At 48.4% G+C, this 19308-nt stretch overlaps 1 protein-coding gene across 4 annotated transcripts in view; it reads right to left on the bottom strand.

The window, feature by feature from the left end:
• Positions 1-14501: 14501 nt before the first annotated feature.
• srgap2 (SLIT-ROBO Rho GTPase activating protein 2) overlaps positions 14502-19308 on the bottom strand; it is a 225786-nt gene continuing 220979 nt past the window's right edge. For all 4 annotated transcript variants that reach the window (XM_086010977.1, XM_086010979.1, XM_086010980.1 and 1 more), the window contains one exon: positions 14502-18605. In XM_086010977.1, coding sequence (XP_085867103.1) covers positions 18222-18605 — 384 coding nt within the window. In that variant the 3' untranslated portion in view covers positions 14502-18221. The remainder of the gene's footprint in view (positions 18606-19308) is intronic.

The following is a 19308-nucleotide window of genomic DNA, read 5'->3' as shown; positions in this document are numbered from 1 at the left end:
GAACTGGAAAAAGTTAGAGATGTAACAGGTTTTAAGCAGGGGCAGGGGCTGGGGGAGGGGGGAGGGGAGGAAAGAACAAAAGGGAAGGTCTGTGATAGGCTGCAAGGCAGGAGAGATTAAGAGATGGTGCGAGGCAAAAGGAGATGGTAATGGGGCAAGTTAAGAAACAAAGGATGGCTCTAGATGAAGTGTAAATGGCACTGGCGGAATACGTAAACTCGAGGAACAGCACCTCATCTTTCGATTAGGCACTTTCCAGCCTTCTGGACTCAACTTAGAGTTCAACAATTTCAGATCATAACCTCGGCCCCTAGCCTTTTTTTACCATTTATTTTATTAATTATTTTTTAAATTATTTTTTTCTCTCTCCCACATGGCAGCTGTCTCTCATTCTGCCAGTGCAATTTACACTTCATCCAGAGCCATCCTTTGCTTCTTAACCTGCCCCATTACCATCTCCTTTTGCCTTGCACCATCTCTTAATGGCCCAGAAATTCGGGTCCCAACGCGTGAGTAGGCACGGGGTACTCACGCGTGGACCCGATGGAAGTGCCGGTTTCTTGCATGCACTACGTATGCGTGGGATACCGGCACTTCCGATCCTCTGAACGAAGGGGTTCAGAGGTCTAACGCATGCGCGCGGGAGTCTGCGCGTGCACTTTGAACTTACGTTTTTTTTTACAGGTTTTTCCGTGAGGGTAAGTCTTTAGATTTTAGAAATGTAAAAACCAGGCGTAAGGACTGCATTTTAAAAGGTAAGTGGTCAATTAATTAAAATTAAAACATTTTTTCCACAGGTTTATTATTTTAAAATACTTTAAAGCAAGGTAAGTTTATTTTTAGCCCCGTTTTTTTATAAAATTATTTTTTTCAAAAATTTAAATTATTGTTTAGAATAGTTATTTAATGTAATTTATAGTTTATTTAAAAAGTGTGGATTAAAAAAAAAAATTATTTGAAGGTTAACTACTGTTTTGGGCCCGTAGTATTCATACGTTTTGACAGGTCTTTCTGTCAATCTTATGAATGGGCTTTTCCCTCCTCCGATTGGCTGCCCATGGCTCACGTGATCCCAGCGGACGCATCGCACTAACTGCGCCTCTGGGACACGCCAGCACAGCGCGCCGGCAGCTGGGCCAGGCCCCGGAGAGGAATTCTACGCAGGCCCAGAGCTCAACTGCCGGCGCGCTAGGTAAGTGTAGGTCGGGGGCTTGCACCCGCGGGAATCCCCCGACCCGAATTTCTGGGCCAATGTCTCTTAATCTCTCCTGCCTTCCAGCCTATCACAGACCTTCCCTTTTGTTCTTTCCTCCCCTCCCCCCTTTCCCTGCCACTGCACTTGCTTAAAAACCTGTTCCATCTCTAACTTTTTCCAGTTCTGATGAAAGGTCATTGACCTGAAACGTTAACTCTGTTTCTCTCTCCACCCTGACAATAAACCCCCAAAAAACCAAAGTCCTTGTGTTCCAGCAAAGATCCAGACATCAGGGACCCAGAATAAATTTCACACTAGGAACAACTAAAATCGAACAAACCACTAATTACACATACTTGGGCATAAAAATCAGCTCTACGGGAAATTTTCATCTGGCTGTGAATGAACTGAAAGAGAAAGCTAGAAGGGCTTTCTATACCATTAAAAGATCAATCCAAATAGAAATCCCAATTAGCATTTGGCTCAAAATTTTTAAATCAGTAATTGAACCAATTGCACTCTATGGCAGTGAGGTGTGGGGACCGCTAACACAACAAGAATTTGCAAAATGGGACAAACACCCAATTGAGATCCTACATGCAGAATTCTGTAAAAGTATCCTCTGGACTCAAAGGAAAACTGTAAACAATGCATGCAGGGCAGAACTAGGCCAATATCCACTAATAATTACTATCCAAAAAAGAGCCACCAAATTTTGGAAACACCTAAAAATGAGCAACCCCCACTGCTATCATTACGAAGCCTTGAAATGCCAAGAGAGGACCATAAAGAAGAATACCCTCAGTCAACTAGTCCTGGGACTCAGTGAAGCAACCACTAACACTACTGACAATAACCAGCCCCAGGACAGTGACATCGTAGCACAGAGAATTTGACCCAACACAATTGTCACTAAGCAAAAGGAAAAATACCTGTCATATTGGGCAGAAACAACAAAAACCCAAAACAAACTCAATTGCTACTTGGCCCTAAACAGACAATACAACATGGCTGAATACCTGACCATGGTAAAGGATAGCAAACTGAGAAAAACCTTGACACGGTACAGACTTAGTGAACATAGCCTGGCGATCGAAAAAGGCAGACACAGACAGACCCGGCTGCCAAGAGAGGACAGGATATGCTCTCACTGCAGTCAGGGAGTGGTGGAGACAGAGATGCACTTCCTCACAGCTTGTGGAAAATATCAGGGCATCAGGGAGAATTTCTACCAAAAATTCTCATAAATATGCCCTGAATTCAGAAATTTGAATGACGACCAAAAACTCCCATACCTACCAGGGGAACAGAGAAACTGTGTAACCTTAGCGGCACACTATGTTACAGCTTGCCATAAACAGAGGGACAACCAGTAAACCTAAGAAAAGAGTATATACAAATTATACGAATGTATATTTATACACTCAGGGATATATCTGTTTATACACTGTATGAATAGATCTGTGTTTATGTGTTCAACCATAAATGTTTTTCGAGGCTTTGGCAACATAAGATGTACCTTATCATGCCAATAAAGCGATTTGAATTGAATTGAATTGAATTGCTGCCTGATCTGCTGAGTATTTCCAGCATTTTCTGTTTTTATTTCAGATTTCCAGCATTCGCAGTATTTTGCTTTTGTAGAAGTATTTTTGAAGTGCAGTCACTGTTGCAATGTAGGAAAGAGAGTGAAAGATAGAGGGAGACAGAAGGAGAGGGAGACAGAGCGATCTAATCCCATGGAACAGTCGGTTCGGCGCTGCAGTGTTTGATCTGTTTGGGCTTTGGCTCTGCTCCGATGAACCTTTCACATGTAAATGGTTTCCCTCTGATCCCCAGCTCCCCTCAACACACCTTTGAACACGTCACAAAAGCAAATGCTGGCAATCTGAAACAAAAGCCGAAAATGCTGGAGACACTCAGCAGATCCGGCAGCATCTGCCGAGAGAGCGGAGGAGTTAATGTGCTGGGTGCAGACCTGTCATCAAAACTTTTTCTTTCGGAAGAATTTCATTCAACTCTTGATCCCTGAGGCTCCTGCCAATTCCTGTCTCCCAAGGCCGATTGATTTCTAACTCTGATGATGCAGCACTGAAACAGACCATAATATTACACAAACAAATCTGCTCAAACATCAGAAATTGATTTATTGCTGGAATATTATCCTTCAACTACTGCAATTAAATACTAAAAACACAATTTTATGTAAAAAAGTATTTATCCTCACCCTGTCTCAAAAAAGGGCAGGATTGGGTACTAAATATTCCTGGACATCAGGTGTTCAGGAAAGATATGGAAGGAAAGAAAGGAGGTGGGGTGGCAGTATTGATTAAGGAGAATGTTACAGTGCTGGAGAGAGAGGATGTCCTGGACGGGTCAAGGACAGAATCTATTTGGTTAGAGTTGAGAAACAATAGAGGTGCCATTACACTACTCGGTGTATTCAATAGGCTGCCAACTGGTGGGAAAGGTATGGAGGAGCAAATTTGCAGGGAAATTACAGAGAGGCGCAAGAACTAAAGAGTAGTGATAATGGGGGACTTCAACTATCCTAATATAGACTGGGATAGTAATAGTGTAAAGGGCAGAGAGGGGGAAGAATTTCTGAAGTGTGTTGAGGAGAACTTTCTTGATCAGTACGTTTCTGGCCCAACGAGGAAGGAGGCATTGCTGGATCTGGTTTGGGGAATGAGGTGGGGCAAGTGGAGCAAGTGTCAGTAGGGGAACATTTAGGGAACAGTGATCACAGTATCATAAGGTTGAGACTAGCTATGGAAAAGGACAGAGGGAAATCTAGAGTAAAAATACTTAATTGGAGGAAGGCCAATTTCAGTGGGTTGAGAATGGATCTGGCCCGGGTAAATTGGAATCAAAGATTGGCAGGCAAAACTGTAATCGAACAATGGGCTGCCTTTAAAGAGGAGATGGTTTGGGTACAGTCGAGGTACATTCCCACGAGGGGGAAAGGTAGGACAACCAAAGCCAGAGCTCCCTGGATGACGAAAAAGATAGAGAGTAAGATGAAGCAGAAAAAGGGGGCGTATGATAGATATCAGGTTGAGAATACAAGTGAGAACCAGGATGTGAGTTCAAAGGGGAAGTGTAAAAGGAAATTAAAGGGGCAAAGAGAGGGTATGAGAATAGATTGGCAGCCAACATAAAACGTAATCCAAAAGTCTTCTATAGGCATATAAATAATAAATTGGTAGTAAAAGGAAGGGTGGGGCCGATTAGGGACCAAAATGGAGACCTACGCATGGAGGCAGAGGGCATGGCTGAGGTACTAAATGAGTACTTTGCATCTGTCTTTACCAAGGAAGAAGATGCTGCCAAAGTCATAGTGGAAGAGGAGGTAGTTGAGATACTGGATGGGATAAAAATTGATAAAGAGGAGGTACTAGAAAGGCTGGCTGTACTTAAAGTAGATAAATCACCAGGAGCGGATGGGATGCATCCTAGGATGCTGAGGGAAGTAAAGGTGGAAATCGCGGAGGTACTGGCCATAATCTTCCAATCCTCCTTGGATACGGGGGTGGTGCCAGAAGACTAGCGAACTGCAAATGTTACACTATTGTTCAAAAAAGGGTGTAAAGATAAACCCAGCAACTACAGGCCAGTCAGTTTAATCTCGGTAGTGGAGAAGCTTTTAGAAACGATAATCAGGGACAAAATTAACAGTCACTTGGACAAGTATGGATTAATTAAGGAAAGCCAGTATGGATTTATTAAAGGCAAATCATGTTTAACTAACTTGATTGAGTTTTTTGATGAGGTAACAGAGAGGGTTGATGAGGGCAATGCGGTTGATGTGGTGTGACATAAATCGTGACATTCATGTAGAAATGGCTTATGAAATATACTGGGCAGCCTGCTGGTGGTGCTGTCCAGGGAGAGTGTAAATACTTGGGCACGGGCCCAGCTTGCTCAGGGGCATTTTGTAAACAGGAACTAGTGAAGGATAACTAGACTTCCATGTTGTGAAACAGTCGATTAAAGCCTTGTTTAATACTCTGACCAAGTGCCTAGTAGTTTTCTTACGTCATGGTGTACATGGATTTCCAAAAGGTGTTTGCTAAAGTGCCACATAATAGGCTTGCCAGCAAAGTTGAAGCCCATGGAATAAAAGGGACAGTGGCAGCATGGATACGGAATTGGCTAAGTGACAGGAAACAGAGAGTAGTGGTGAACGGTTGTTTATCAGACTGGAGGAAGGTATACAGTGGTGTTCCCCAGGGGTCGGTTCTAGGACCACTGCTTTTCTTGATATATATTAATGATTTGGACTTGGGTGAACTGGGCACAATTTCAAAATTTGCAGATGACACAAAACTTGGAAATATAGTGAACAGTGAGGAGGATAATGATAGACTTCAAGAAGACATAGACAAGCTGGTGAAATGGGCGGACACATATCAGATGAAATTTAACACAGAAAAGTGCGAAGTGATACATTTTGGTAGGAAGAACGAGGAGAGGCAATATAAACTATAGGGTACAATTCTAAAGGGGGTGCATGAACAGAGAGACCTGGGGGTATATGTGCACAAATCGTTGAAGGTGGCAGGGCAGGTTGAGAAAGCGGTTAAAAAGGCTTACGGGATCCTGGGCTTCATAAATAAAGGTATAGACTACAAAAGTGTGGAAATTATGATGAACCTTTATAAAACACTGGTTCGGCCCCAACTGGAGTATTGGGTCCAATTCTGGGCACCGCACTTTAGGAAGGATGTGAAGGCCTTAGAGAGGGTGCAGAAAAGATTTACGAGAATGGTTCCAGGGATGAGGGACTTCAGTTACGTTGATAGACTGGAGAAGCTGGGGTTGTTCTCCTTGGAGCAGAGAAGGTTGAGTGAAGATTTGATAGAGGTTTTCAAAATCATGAGGGGTCTGGACAGAGTAGAGAGAAACTGTTCCCATTGGTGGAAGGGTCGAGAGCCAGAGGACACCGATTTAAGGTGATTGGCAGAAGAGGGTGGAGGCAGATTCAATTGTGACTTTCAAAAGGGAATTAGATAAGTACCTGAAGGAAAAAAATTTGCAGGGCTACGGGGAAAGGGTGGGGGAGTGGGACTAGCTGAAGTACCCTTGCAGAGAGCCGGCACGGGCTCGATGGGCCGAATGGCCCCCTTCTGTGCTGTAACCATTCTATGATTCTGTGATTCTATGTTATCCCAATTTTCCTCCTCTACTCTCTGCGTCCTACGATAACTTAAATTTTATTTTATACTAAATGAGCCCATCCTCCCCTTCCTAACACAAAAGCAAAATACCACCATGCTGGAAATCTGAAATGAAAACAGGAAATGTTGGAAACTCCATATCGTGGACCACTTTCCATACCTCGGGAGCTTACTGTCAACAAGGGCAGACGTCGATGACAAAGTCCAACACAGCCTTCGGTGTGTCAGTGCAGCCTTCGGTCGCCTGAGGAAGAGAGTGTTTGAAGACCAGGACCTCAAACCCGGCACTAAGTTCATGGTCTACAGAGCAGCAGTGACACCCGCCCTGCTGTATGCCTCAGAGACATGGACCATGTACACCAGGCACCTCAAAGCACTGGAGAGGTACCACCAACGCTGCCTCCGCAAGATCCTGCAAATCCATTGGCAGGATAGGCGCACCAACGTCAGTGTTCTTGCTCAGGCTAACATCCCCAGCATCGAAGCTTTGACCACGCTTGATCAGCTCCGATGGACAGGTCACCTCGTCCGCATGCTTGATACGAGACTCCCAAAACAAGCGCTCTACTCGGAGCTCTGACACGGCAAGAGAGCCCCAGAGGAAACACTTCAAGGACACCCTCAAAGCCTCCTTGAAAAAGTGCAACATCCCCACCGACACCTGGGAATCCCTGGCCCAAGACCGTACAAAATGGAGGAGAAGCATCTGGGAAGGCACCGAACACCTCGAGTCTCTTCGCCGGGAGCAAGCGGAAACCAAGCGCAAGCAGTGCAAGGAGCGCATGTCAACACAAGCACCCCACCCACCCGCCCCTTCAACCACCGTCTGCCCCACCTGTGACAGAGACTGTAGGTCCCGCATTGGACTCATCAGTCACCTGAGAACTCATTTTTAATGGGAAGCAAGTCATCCTCGGTTCCGAGGGACTGCCTAAGAGGAAGAAAACGTCCCAAGGCACTTCACAGGAGCGATTATCAAACAAAATTTGACACCAAGCCACATAAGGAGATATTAGGGCAGGTGACCAAAAGCTTGGTCAAAGAGGGAAGTTTTAAGGAGTGTCTTAAAGGGGGAGAGAGAGGCGGGGGGGTTTAGGGAATGAATTCCAGAGCTTAGAGCCCAGGCAGCTGAAGGCACAGCCACCAATGGTGGAGCGATTAAAATCGGGGATGCTCAAGAGGCCAGAAATGGAGGAGCGCAGAGATCTCGGAGGGTTGTAGGACTGGAGGAGATTACAGAGATAGGGAGGGGCGAGGCCATGGAGGGATTTGAAAACTACGATGAGAATTTTAAAATTGTGGTTTTACTTAACTGGGAGCCAATGTAGGTCAGCGAGCACAGGGGGTGATGGGCAAACGGGACTTGGTGCGAGTTAGGACACGGGCAGCCGAGTTTTGGATGAGCTCCAGTTTATGGAGGGTGGAAGATGGGAAGCCGGCCTGGAGAGTGTTGGAATAGTTAATCATAGAATAGAATCATAGAAAGTTACAGCACGGAAGGAGGCCACTTCGGCCCATCGTGTCCGCGCCGGCCAACAAAGAGCGATCCAGCCCAATCCCACTTCCCAGCTCTTGGTCCGTAGCCCTGCAGGTTACAGCATCCCAAGTGCACATCCAAGTACTTTTTAAATGCAATGAGGGTTTCTGCCTCTACCACCCTTTCAGGCAGCGAGTTCCAGACCCCCACAACCCTCTGGGTGAAGAAATTTCCTCTCAAATCTCCTCTAAACCTTCCCCCAATTACTTTAAATCTGTGTCCCCTGGTTTTTGACCCTCTGCTAAGGGAAATAGGTCCTTTCTATCCACTTTATCTAGGCCCCTCATAATTTTATACACCTCAATAAGGTCTCCCCTCAGCCTCCTCTGTTCCAAGGAAAACAGACCCAGCCTATCCAGTCTTTCCTCACAGCTAAGATTCTCTACTCCCAGCAACATCCTTGTAAATCTCCTCTGTACCCTCTCTAGTGCAATCACATCTTTCCTGTAATGTGGTGACCAGAACTGCACGCAGTACTCTAGCTGAGGCCTAACTAGTGTTTTATACAGTTGAAGCATAACCTCCCCCTGCTCTTGTATTCTATGCCACGGCTAATAAAGGCAAGCATTCCGTATGCCTTCTTAATCAAGTTATCTACCTGGCCTGCTACCTCCAGGGATCTGTGGACATGCACTCCAAGGTCCCTTTGTTCCTCTACACTACTCAGTGTCCTACCATTTAATGTGTATTCCCTTTCCTTGTTAGCCCTCCCCAAATGCATTACCTCACACTTCTCCGGATTGAATTCCATTTGCCACTGTTCTGCCCACCTGACCAATTTATTGGTATCTTCCTGCAGTCTACAGCTTCCTTCTTCAGTATCAACCACACAGCCGATTTTAGTATCATCTGCAAACTTCTTAATCATACCCCCTATATTCAAGTCTAGATCGTTGATATATACCACAAAAAGCAAGGGACCTAGTACTGAGCCCTGCGGAACCCCACTGGAAACAGCCTTCCAGTCACAAAAACACCCATCAACCATTACCCTCTGCTTCCTGCCTCCGAGCCAGTTTTGAATCTAACTTGACACTTTGCCCTGGATCCCATGGGCTTTTAACTTCGTGACCAGTCTGCCATGTGGAACCTTATCAAAAGCCTTGCTAAAGTCCATATACACTACATCAAACACACTACCCTCATCTACCCTCCTTGTTACCTCCTCAAAAAATTCAATCAAGTTTGTCAGACACGACCTTCCCTTAACAAATCCTTGCTGACTATCCTTGACGAGGGCAGTGCGTTTGATGTAGTTTATATGGACTTTTGCAAGGCTTTTGATGAGGTTCCACATGGCAGACTGGTCACGAAGTTAAAAGCCCATGGGATCCAGGGCTGGGAGCAAGCGGAAGACAAGCGCAAACAGCGGAAGGAGCGCACGTCAACCCAAGCACCCCACCCACCCGCCCCTTCAACCACCATCTGCCCCACCTGTGACAGAGACTGTAGGTCCCGCATTGGACTCATCAGTCACCTGAACTCATTTTAAGTGTGGAAGCAAGTCATCCTCGGTTCCGAGGGACTGCCTAAGAAGAAGACTACTCTGTATCTAACCCGTGCTGAACCTGCCCTGGGAGTGTTTGATGGGGACAGTGTAGAGGGAGCTTTATTCTGTATCTAGCCCGTGCTGTACCTACCCTGGGAGTGTTTGATGGGACAGTGTAGAGGGAGCTTTACTCTGTATCTAACCCGTGCTGTACCTGCCCTGGGAGTGTTTGATGGGACAGTGTAGAGGGAGCTTTACTCTGTATCTAACCCGTGCTGTAACTGCCCTGGGAGTGTTTGATGGGACAGTGTAGAGGGAGCTTTACTCTGTATCTAACCCGTGCTGTACCTGCCCTGGGAGTGTTTGATGGGACAGTGTAGAGGGAGCTTTACTCTGTATCTAACCCCGTGCTGTACCTGCCCTGGGAGTGTTTGATGGGACAGTGTAGAGGGAGCTTTACTCTGTATCTAACCCATGCTGTACTTGCCCGGGGAGTGTTTGATGGGACAGTGTAGGGGGAGCTTTACTCTGTATCTAACCCCGTGCTGTACCTGCCCTGGGAGTGTTTGATGGGACAGTGTAGAGGGAGCTTTACTCTGTATCTAACCCATGCTGTACCTGCCCTGGGAGTGTTTGATGGGACAGTGTAGAGGGAGCTTTACTCTGTATCTAACCCGTGCTGTACCTGCCCTGGGAGTGTTTGATGGGACAGTGTAGAGGGAGCTTTACTCTGTATCTAACCCCGTGCTGTACCTGCCCTGGGAGTGTTTGATGGGACAGTGTAGAGGGAGCTTTACTCTGTATCTAACCCGTGCTGTACCTGCCCTGGGAGTGTTTGATGGGACAGTGTAGAGGGAGCTTTACTCTATCTAACCACGTGCTGTACCTGCCCTGGGAGTGTTTGATGGGACAGTGTAGAGGGAGCTTTACTCTGTATCTAACCCCGTGCTGTACCTGCCCTGGGAGTGTTTGATGGGACAGTGTAGAGGGAGCTTTACTCTGTATCTAACCGGTGCTGTACCTGCCCTGGGAGTGTTTGGTGCTGAGAAATTGCCTAAAATTGTTGTGCCTCCCATCACGATTATCTCTTATCTTGATGAGCAGAAGCTTCAGGCAAAGGAACAAATTTTTAAAAATAGTTAAGGGAAATTGTTGCCCTGGTGGAAACGTTCAACTTTCATGTGAAGGAGGTACAGTGACATTGGCACTGAAAAGGCACAGCAGCTTTACCCGACTCCTGTGGCACAAAATGTACAGAATGTGGGTGCAAGTCATAACCAGGCCTTTAGGTGGCAACGTAATCCTTGCCACGAGTAATAATTGAGGAGTGAAAGCAGACAATGCTGGGAGGGAGGGAGTGCGTTCCCCGCTGCATTGTAACTGTCCCCCCCACACCCCCCCACCCCCCACACACCCTGGCCCCCCCACTCCCTCCCCCCAGCCCCTTCCCCCGCCCCCCCCCACACCCTCACTCCCCCCCCACTCCCTCCCCCCAGCCCTACCCCCCCACTCCCTCCCCCCAGCCCCTTCCCCCGCCCCCCCCCCCACACCCTCACTCCCCCCCCACTCCCTCCCCCCAGCCCTACCCCCCCCACTCCCTCCCCCCAGCCCCTTTCCCCGCCCCCCCCCACACCCTCACTCCCCCCCCACTCCCTCCCCCCAGCCCTACCCCCCCCACTCCCTCCCCCCAAGCCCCTCCCCTGGCCCCCCTCACTCCCCCCCACCCATCGCCCCCCCCCTCCCCCCCCCACCACACACCCTGCTCCCCCCACCCTCCCCCACCCCTGCCCCCCCCCCAGCCCCACACCCCACACCCTCACTCCCCCCCACACCCTCCCCCCAGCCCCCTTTGCAATTGTTTCCCAAAAGCCTTTCCCCCACCACCTTTCAGTCTGTTTTCAAAAGTCTCTCAGAAAAACCTCCTTTTCGACCAACCGGATTTGCCCCGCTCAGCATCTACTCCAGGAGTTCTCGGAAACATTTCTTTTACCCCCGCAGCGTTCTGTAAATTAAGTTGTTGTTTTGTCTCGCAGAGTGACGGTCACTCGCTGACTTGAAATGCAAATAGGAAAAGCTCAGCATTTGAGGGCGAGAGAAAACCTCCTCAGAAACTGTCAGAAGCTGTGAATCGTCAACAATCAGTTTTGAAAATATAATCCCTACCAAAGAGTTGTCTGATCGAGCCGCCTATTCCCAGCCCTCGACAGGTCAGGGAAAGCTGAGATCTCCGAGTTCCTCACTTTCTCACAGTCCCGAAAAAGACAGCCTTTATTCGCTGCCGAATCTCCCCGTTCACTTCTTCAACACCAACATCTGACAAACCAGACACAAAGAGCATCTCTGTGACAAAGCACTTTTTCAAAGGCAAGCCAGGTGTGAGGTGGACTTCAAACACTCACACACACAGAGGGACAGTCACTGAGGCACCTGCTCACCAGAGCCCCCGGGATCTGCACAGGCCTCCTGACCCATCCGCCACTGCCGGCAGGATTGGAAGCAGACTAGTGTAAATGGGAATAGCCCCTTAAAGAGAGTCCCCGGCTCAAAACTGAGCTCACTATTGTCAAAGCACCAACTCACGCAGGCACACACTGATACACAGGCATTCCTGAAAGCCCTGACTTACTCTCGGCTACAGTTTCTCTCCCCTCCTACCTCACCCAAGTGGCCATTTGGCATGTGCGTGGGCCTGTACCAGTGCTAACTGAATGATCAAATTCCATTGATATCCTCGGTTTGGGGATCACGTTCTGTGATTCTGTGAAAAGCACAGACCCTGCCCCCGACTGTGATATACAGAGGTTGCAATAAGTTCTATCCCATTTTTATTGAACGGGATTCTGGGGGTTTGGTGATCCCATTTCACAATTCCGGGGGAAACGAGTAACAGCAGCCCGGTGACACCATTCCCACTGGGAGCTTTGCCACAGGCTTCGAGATTTCCAGTTTGTCGCAGGGAAGGTTCACTAACAGGGGCCGTATCGAACGGCCAGCGCTGGAGTTGGGACCTCACATCCCTCCCAACATCCTGTGAATGTTTGTCTTGGTTTGGTTTCAATTGCCAGAGAAAACAAACCAAGTTATGTGGCTGTGGCCTCGGTGAAGTGACACCCTCCAAGTCAGTGATGTTTACACCAATCCCTGAAAGTTGAGTGACATTGCTCTGAAGGTGCAGGAACATCTCCGGTTATGCTCACTCCTTCCCCACTCCCACTGGAAATTAACTCACTTCAATTTTTACTCTTGATTTTTTTTTTTTTTTTAATAAGGTTCCCCATTTTCTCCCCTCCTCCCCTGAAGGTGCAGCCTCCTGGCCAGGATTTGATCCATGGATCCTGGCAAAGTTCCTGGACCTTCACCTGGATGATCTACCTTCACGTATGACCTGATGTAGTGCGTCAGTTGGCGATGTGCTCATGGAGGACCTCACAGCCCAGCCTGACCTGGTCCTCATCTAACCACACTCTCACACCCATGACCAGTGACCACCAGCATCGCCACAGCGGGCACTGAGGCCAAGTGTGGCACCCGAACCGCCACTCCAGCCGAGATCAGCTAACTCCGCGCCAATCTGGAACGGAACCTCCTGCTTCCAATGGCCGAGTACCAGCAGCTTCTTTGGCCTTTTTTCAGGGGAGACGTTTCCCAATCAAAAACCGCAACGTCATGGGAAGACCATCGCCCCCAAGTCCAACAACATCCCGACTTGGACATACATCAGCCGTTCCTCCATCGTAACTGGGTCACCATCCTGGAACTTCCCCACCCAACACCAAGATGGAAGCATCACCACCACATGGACTGCAGTGTTTAGAAGAGGAAGCTCACCACCACCTTCTCAAGGCAACTAGGGTTGGGCAATAAATGCTGGCCATGCCAGTGCTCGATACATCCTAAGAATTGTAAGGTGCTCCTGGATATGGGAACAGTAGCATAATGGTTATGATACTGGACTAGTAATCCAGAGACAATAGCAAAATACTGCGGATGCTGGAAATCTGAAATAACAACAGAAAATGCTGGAAATACCCAGCAGGCCAGGCAGCATCTGTGGAGAGAGAAACAGGGTTAACGTTTCAGGTCCGGGACCCTTCATAGTAATCCAGAGACCTGGACTAATAATCTGGAAACATGAGTTGAAATCCCACCATGGCAGCTGGGAGTTTCCATCCAGTGAATTAAATAAACCTGGAATATAAAAGCCAGTATCAGTAATGGTGACCATGATAACGACCAAATTGTCGTAAAAACCCATCTGGTTCACTAAGTCCTCACCCGGTCTGGCCTACATGTGACTCCAGACCCACAGCAATGTGGCACTCAGTTGCAACAAACCATTACAACAAAGTCACCGTGGGAGCACCTTCACCACACGGACTGCAGCGGCTCGCCACCACCTTCTCAAAGACAACTCGGGATGGGCAATAAATGCCGGCCTTGCCAGTGACGCTGACCTCCCACGAATGAATTAAAATATTAAAAAAAATAAATAGGTCCAATGACCCCTGCCATTCTACCTTTGTTTAATGGGAGCTTTGAGGGAGCATAACCCTTGTTGTATGTTGAGGTGGGGCGGAGGTAGGACCACGTTAATACACCCAGAGCAAGAGCCTGTTAGGGTGCGGTTTAAAGCTGATGAATTGTTTCTGTATCCTCCTCCACAGTGAACAGAATGAAGGTTTGTAAATCTGAGGCCTGATTTTCCAACTGAGCCCTCACCTCAAAATAAATCCAATGTAAATGTGTCTTTTCCTCATTTTAGCAAAAGCACGGTACTTTCCCCTGCTTGCTTTCCCCCTCCTCCCATTCTCTGGCTGGTGAGTCACTTTTTAGGGGTCCCGACAGATGGGACCAGTCCATCAGGCTGTGAGGAGGGGAGGGGAATGAATCACTCATTGAAGCATTTTGAAATAGATAGATAAAAGGAAAGTCTTGCATTTCTATAGCACCTTTTGCGACTTCAGGACGTCCCAAAGCGCTTTACAGCCAATGAAGTACTTTTTGAAGTGTAGTCAGTGTTATAATGTAGGAAACACGGCAGCCAATTTGTGCTCAGCAAGCTCGCACTCCAAGAATAATGACCACAATTCAAGGCAGATGTGGAGACTAATATGAGATTTATTGTTTTGAGACTAACATCTAATATTCTGCACAATACTGTACCAGAAAATGCTGTACCTTACAGTCACTGATGTGTAGTTACATATACACAAATATTCTGTACAATTAATTATTACAGCCTTATTTATGCAGTGGTCCGTATACATAAATACCGTTGGGTATTGACTCCCTGGCCACGGTGGCCCAGACCCATGACAGTGAATGGTATTGGCACGAAGGTTCATGGGGAAGGTGAGACTCTGTGGCAGACAATGCCTTAACGCGGTGCTCCCCCAACACATCCTCCTCAAGCTGCCGACTCCTGCTCGGCTATGGTCTGGCTGCCACCTGGTATCTCGCCCGAGTGGCCATTCTTCATGTGCGAGTCTACAGGCTCTTCCATCACAGGGAGCATCACATTTCACCCAATGCTGTTCTCATTTCACTCCCACACTATCACACGGAACTGAGGCCAATTCCAGTACTCCTCCCACCCCCTGGCTGGGATTGGCTACATCAGTAGAGACCAGGGGTCAAAGCTGGAGCGCTTCCTAGGCTGTAGGGCTCGGTACCACGTTGGAATGGGGGTCCTATATATAATGGGAGTTCCAAACGCCTTGTTGCTTGACCAGCCTGTGCCGAGGTTCTGCCCCCGCTCCCCCGGCACCCCCCTTCAGTGTGGATGGACCCAAACTACCGCTGAACAAATCCCTGGTCGACGAGAAATTTTTCAGGGTGTGCTGGTGAATCTCGTGGTCATGTCTAACTGGAGAACCTTCTGACGTTAAAGTCCTGATTTAAACCACCACCCCCCCCCCCCCCAAATGTGCGGGGGGTTAAAGTAGGGGCAGAGTTCTCACCTCCCTGATCACATCGCACTCCCAACAGACGCTATTTTAACTCCCGTGCCGCCGTGCGACCCCTGCCACGCAATCCTCACTGAGTCACGAACACGGCCGGGAAAGATGGTGGATCCGGGGCCGGGAGAGGCCCAGCAAGGTCAATTTTTATTGGTTTCCTTGTGGGCCAGGAGGATTGACCATGATTGTCCTGACTCCCCTTCTCTTCTTCCCCCCAATGCCCCTGCCAGGGACCGCTCCCTCCGACCCGCAGTCCCCTGAAATCCCGGTCCTGCCCGGCAGCATCCACGTCATTCCCCCCGGGATCGGGCGGGACTCAGCGCTCCAAAACCTAAATAAGGCCCAAGCCTCACTTCGGCCCCCGTAAGATGCACTTACATCCCCAGAGTTAAACTCGGGGCTTAAATATACCTGATGCTCTGCGGAGTGTGGGGGGGGGCACCTGTAGCGAGCCAACACGACTCTCGCCATCGCTGCCCCCACAAACACCCAGGACAGGTTTGGTTGGTCCACCACTCAGCGTGTGTTGACGAGGGCCGTGATTTTAGCAGGTCGGCTATCGAACAGACTGAGTGAGGCAGGACTGGAAGATCTGGAACAGCTAAAACTAACCATCTCGTTGTGTAATGGGGTGGGGGTGGGTTTATTTATTGTAACTTTTTATTGGGGGCGGGGGGAACTCTTCAGGTTGCCTGAGACGCTCGTTAAACACCATGTGCTACGCTTCATGATCAGTTCCTTCAGAAATGCTGATCGTCACAGCTCTAAACCCCGCTTGAACCCCCAGACAAAAAAACATTTTGCATTCTATGGCGAGTGGGGGAGAGGCTTTGGCTCCAGGCACCCCCCAACTCACAGCAAGAGGGAATTCCCGGCCATTCCGACTTCCTGTTGGACGGACAGCCAGAATGCAGCTGTTTAACACGACCCGGCAACCTGACGATGATGATGTCAGTGAGTGAGGAAGGTCAGGGCGCGTGGACGGACCCGTCTGTTGCCTTACAGGAGAAATGCTTAGCTCACCTGGTTTCATCTCGGATAGGCCTATGGGGGCAACGACTCAAGTCATGCCTGTGTGAGCCGTGCTGGGGAATGGAGTTCCACAGGCCCTCTGTATAGTCAGTGCCCGAAGGCCTTCCTACCATGGGGTGTGTTATAAATCTCATCATCAAGAAACTACTTATGAAGTAACGCTGGACGGCCAGCTGGTGGCGCCGTCCAAGGAGTATAAATACTTGGACGTCGGCCCAGCTTGCCAGGGACATTTTGTAAGACAAGGAGCTAGTGAAATACAACTAGGCTTCCATGTTCTGAAACAAGTTGATTAAAGCCTTGCTTTATACTTAAACCAAGTGCATAGTGAGTTTTATTACGTCAGTGTGCATCACCACGGGGGCTCAGCCCGATCCTGCACTCACTCGACAACAACATACGTGCCTTTCCTAGCGGGGAGAGGAGGGGTCCCTGGCTAGGCATTAAGAGTGGGAACCCTGGCTGGTGTTATTTCTCTTCCCTAACCCAGGGGCTCGGAGCCCGATCGCAACTCCCGAGATCAGTTAACTCAGACACACTTCGTGGGGGGGGGGGGGGGGGCCTCTGGTCTCTGGGGTGGGGGTTTGGCTCAGTCAGATACTGAGCTCACAGTCACTGCGACGAGTTTAACGGCGCTTCACATTCAAACACCAAAGAGATAACATGACTCCCTCGGAGATTAGTAAAACATGGAGCACAGGTACATTTTAAACAGGCTGGGATATTTCACAGACAAAAAAAAGGAATTACTGAGAATCAAAATTAATTTAAACATTTCTATGATCACAAAGAAATAAATGGATCAGAGATTCGATAATAAAAAGCCAGTTTGTGGACGGTGCTGTGGAACGTTCACAGTTCAGCCTCCGAGGTCGCCTAGGAGTCGCTCCCCTAAAAATATTATCTGCTAACCTACAAAACATTTCCAGTTTTCAATACCATGAATCTTTCAAAATATAATTCACCATTTACACAGAACTGTTTACAATAAAAGTCCATTAAAAAAAATTTAAAATTAATTGCAGCAATTGTATTTTTTTTTTTTCCTTGTGCTAAACTCTGAAGCCTTTGACAAGGCCTCGCTCCCAGGACGCATGAACGGGCAAGGCCTCGCTTTAAGTTTACTGCAAATGTACTCAGGTTTCAAAAATAAAACTAAAAAAAACGACACAGAGTAAGTCTTGGATTACAATTTCTTGCCGGGGGTTCTGCATATCCCACACGTCGATCGAAGCGTCTTTTTGGTGGTAAATGTCTGAGCCAAGCCAAAGGACCCAAGATACCCGCGTTACCGTAACAGTCACGAGGATTTGACAAAAACAAAAGGAAGTTCCGATCTTTGTTTTCAAGGCAACAAATGATTCCAGTGGTGTTTTGTTTCTCCCTCAGTAACCTAACGCGGATGGCACACAACGAGCGACGGATCCAGTGGGAAAGCGGGCAGGGGTCCGGGAAGCAGTGGATTTCAGAGAGAACATTGGGAAGACTGATGAACAACACATCGACGCACAGATTTATTTGGCTTGCGAGGACTGAAACAGATTTGTTTCCGGTTTCACTGCAAAGACTAAAATATCAGACTGAAGCAAGCTGGCCTCTGCTGGTTGAATGCATCGAGAGACATGGAAGGAAGATCGAGAGTTCATCACGAGGCAGGACCGATTGGTATTCTGGGGGAGAACTGGACCAAACTCCTACTACAAAGCAAGATCGTTTCTCGAGCTGAACATTGATTAAAGACGCCATTTTGGTCCCCTCTCCCGGTTCACGAACAATCAGATGGCACTCACTCAGTCAGTCAGTCGTCCCTGTGCCCGTGCGGAGGGTCTCACACGGTGCAAGACTTGTCTGTTGGTTGCTGCGTGGTTGGGGATCCGAGGCTGGGGGTGGTTGGATTGGTCTTTGGAAAAACCACCGGTTTGGGCCTCAGCGCAGGAGGCTTCACCTGGGCCGTTATTTTCACCGGCTTCACTGGCCTGAAGGTGCACGGCATGTCCCCGGAAGAGCTGGCACTCCTCTGGAGAGAAGACTCCGAGTCCTTCAGAATCCGGGAATGGAGCGGGCTGGAAGGTTCGGATGTGGGGCCCACTGATGGAGACATCTTCATGGGTTCCAGGGTGTCCAGGACCACGTCTGGGGCGTGCTTCACTGTGCTCTGACGCTCCAGCTCACGCAGCTCATTGAGGGCTGAATTCATCGTTGCCTCAATATCCTACAAAACAAAATCAATCTGAAATATTAGGAAATACCAAAGCTAAAGGCAGCACAAGGCGAGGGATTCACTGCAGTCAACAGATAGACTTAAAATGGAGCATAAAACACAAGGACCGATAGGAGCTCATTGCACATTGAAACCTTCTACCCAAGCATTCAACTGTGATTCCAACATCCTATATCGCCAGGATCTCAAACCCAACCCAGATATTCCTCCCCTGTTGTGTGAAGAAGCACTGATCTGATTTGATTTTTCACTAGCATATATTTCTCCTCTGTGGTCCTGCTTTATTTGAAAGCAATATTAAGGATTTACCTATCTAAACCGTTTAATAGTTTAGGTACCAACCAGGACCCCTCTAACACCCGTTCTGACGGAGGGTCATCGGCCTGAAACGTTAACTCTGCTTCCCACTCCACAGATGCTCCCTGACCCGCCGAGTATTTCCAGCATTTTCTGTTTTTATTCCCCTCGAACACCCTTCTCTCAGCACCACAGAGACTCAACCTCTTTAACCACTCCCTCAGTGTTAGCCCAGCTTGATTGGTCGCACTCTCAACTCTGAACCAGAAGGTGGTGGGTTAAAGCCCCACTCCAGGGCTCGAGCCCATAATCCAGACTGAAATATTGAGGGAGTGCTGCATTGTCAGAGGTGCCGTCTTTCAGTTGCGATGTTAAACTGAGGCCCTGCCTGCCTGTT

Source organism: Somniosus microcephalus, chromosome 18 (genome assembly GCF_052327205.1).
Source record: "Somniosus microcephalus isolate GS21.2 chromosome 18, FLI_Smic_1.0, whole genome shotgun sequence".
Lineage (NCBI taxonomy): Eukaryota > Metazoa > Chordata > Chondrichthyes > Squaliformes > Somniosidae > Somniosus > Somniosus microcephalus.
Note: the sequence above shows the minus strand (reverse complement) of the source record. Positions and strands in the feature narration are given on the sequence as shown.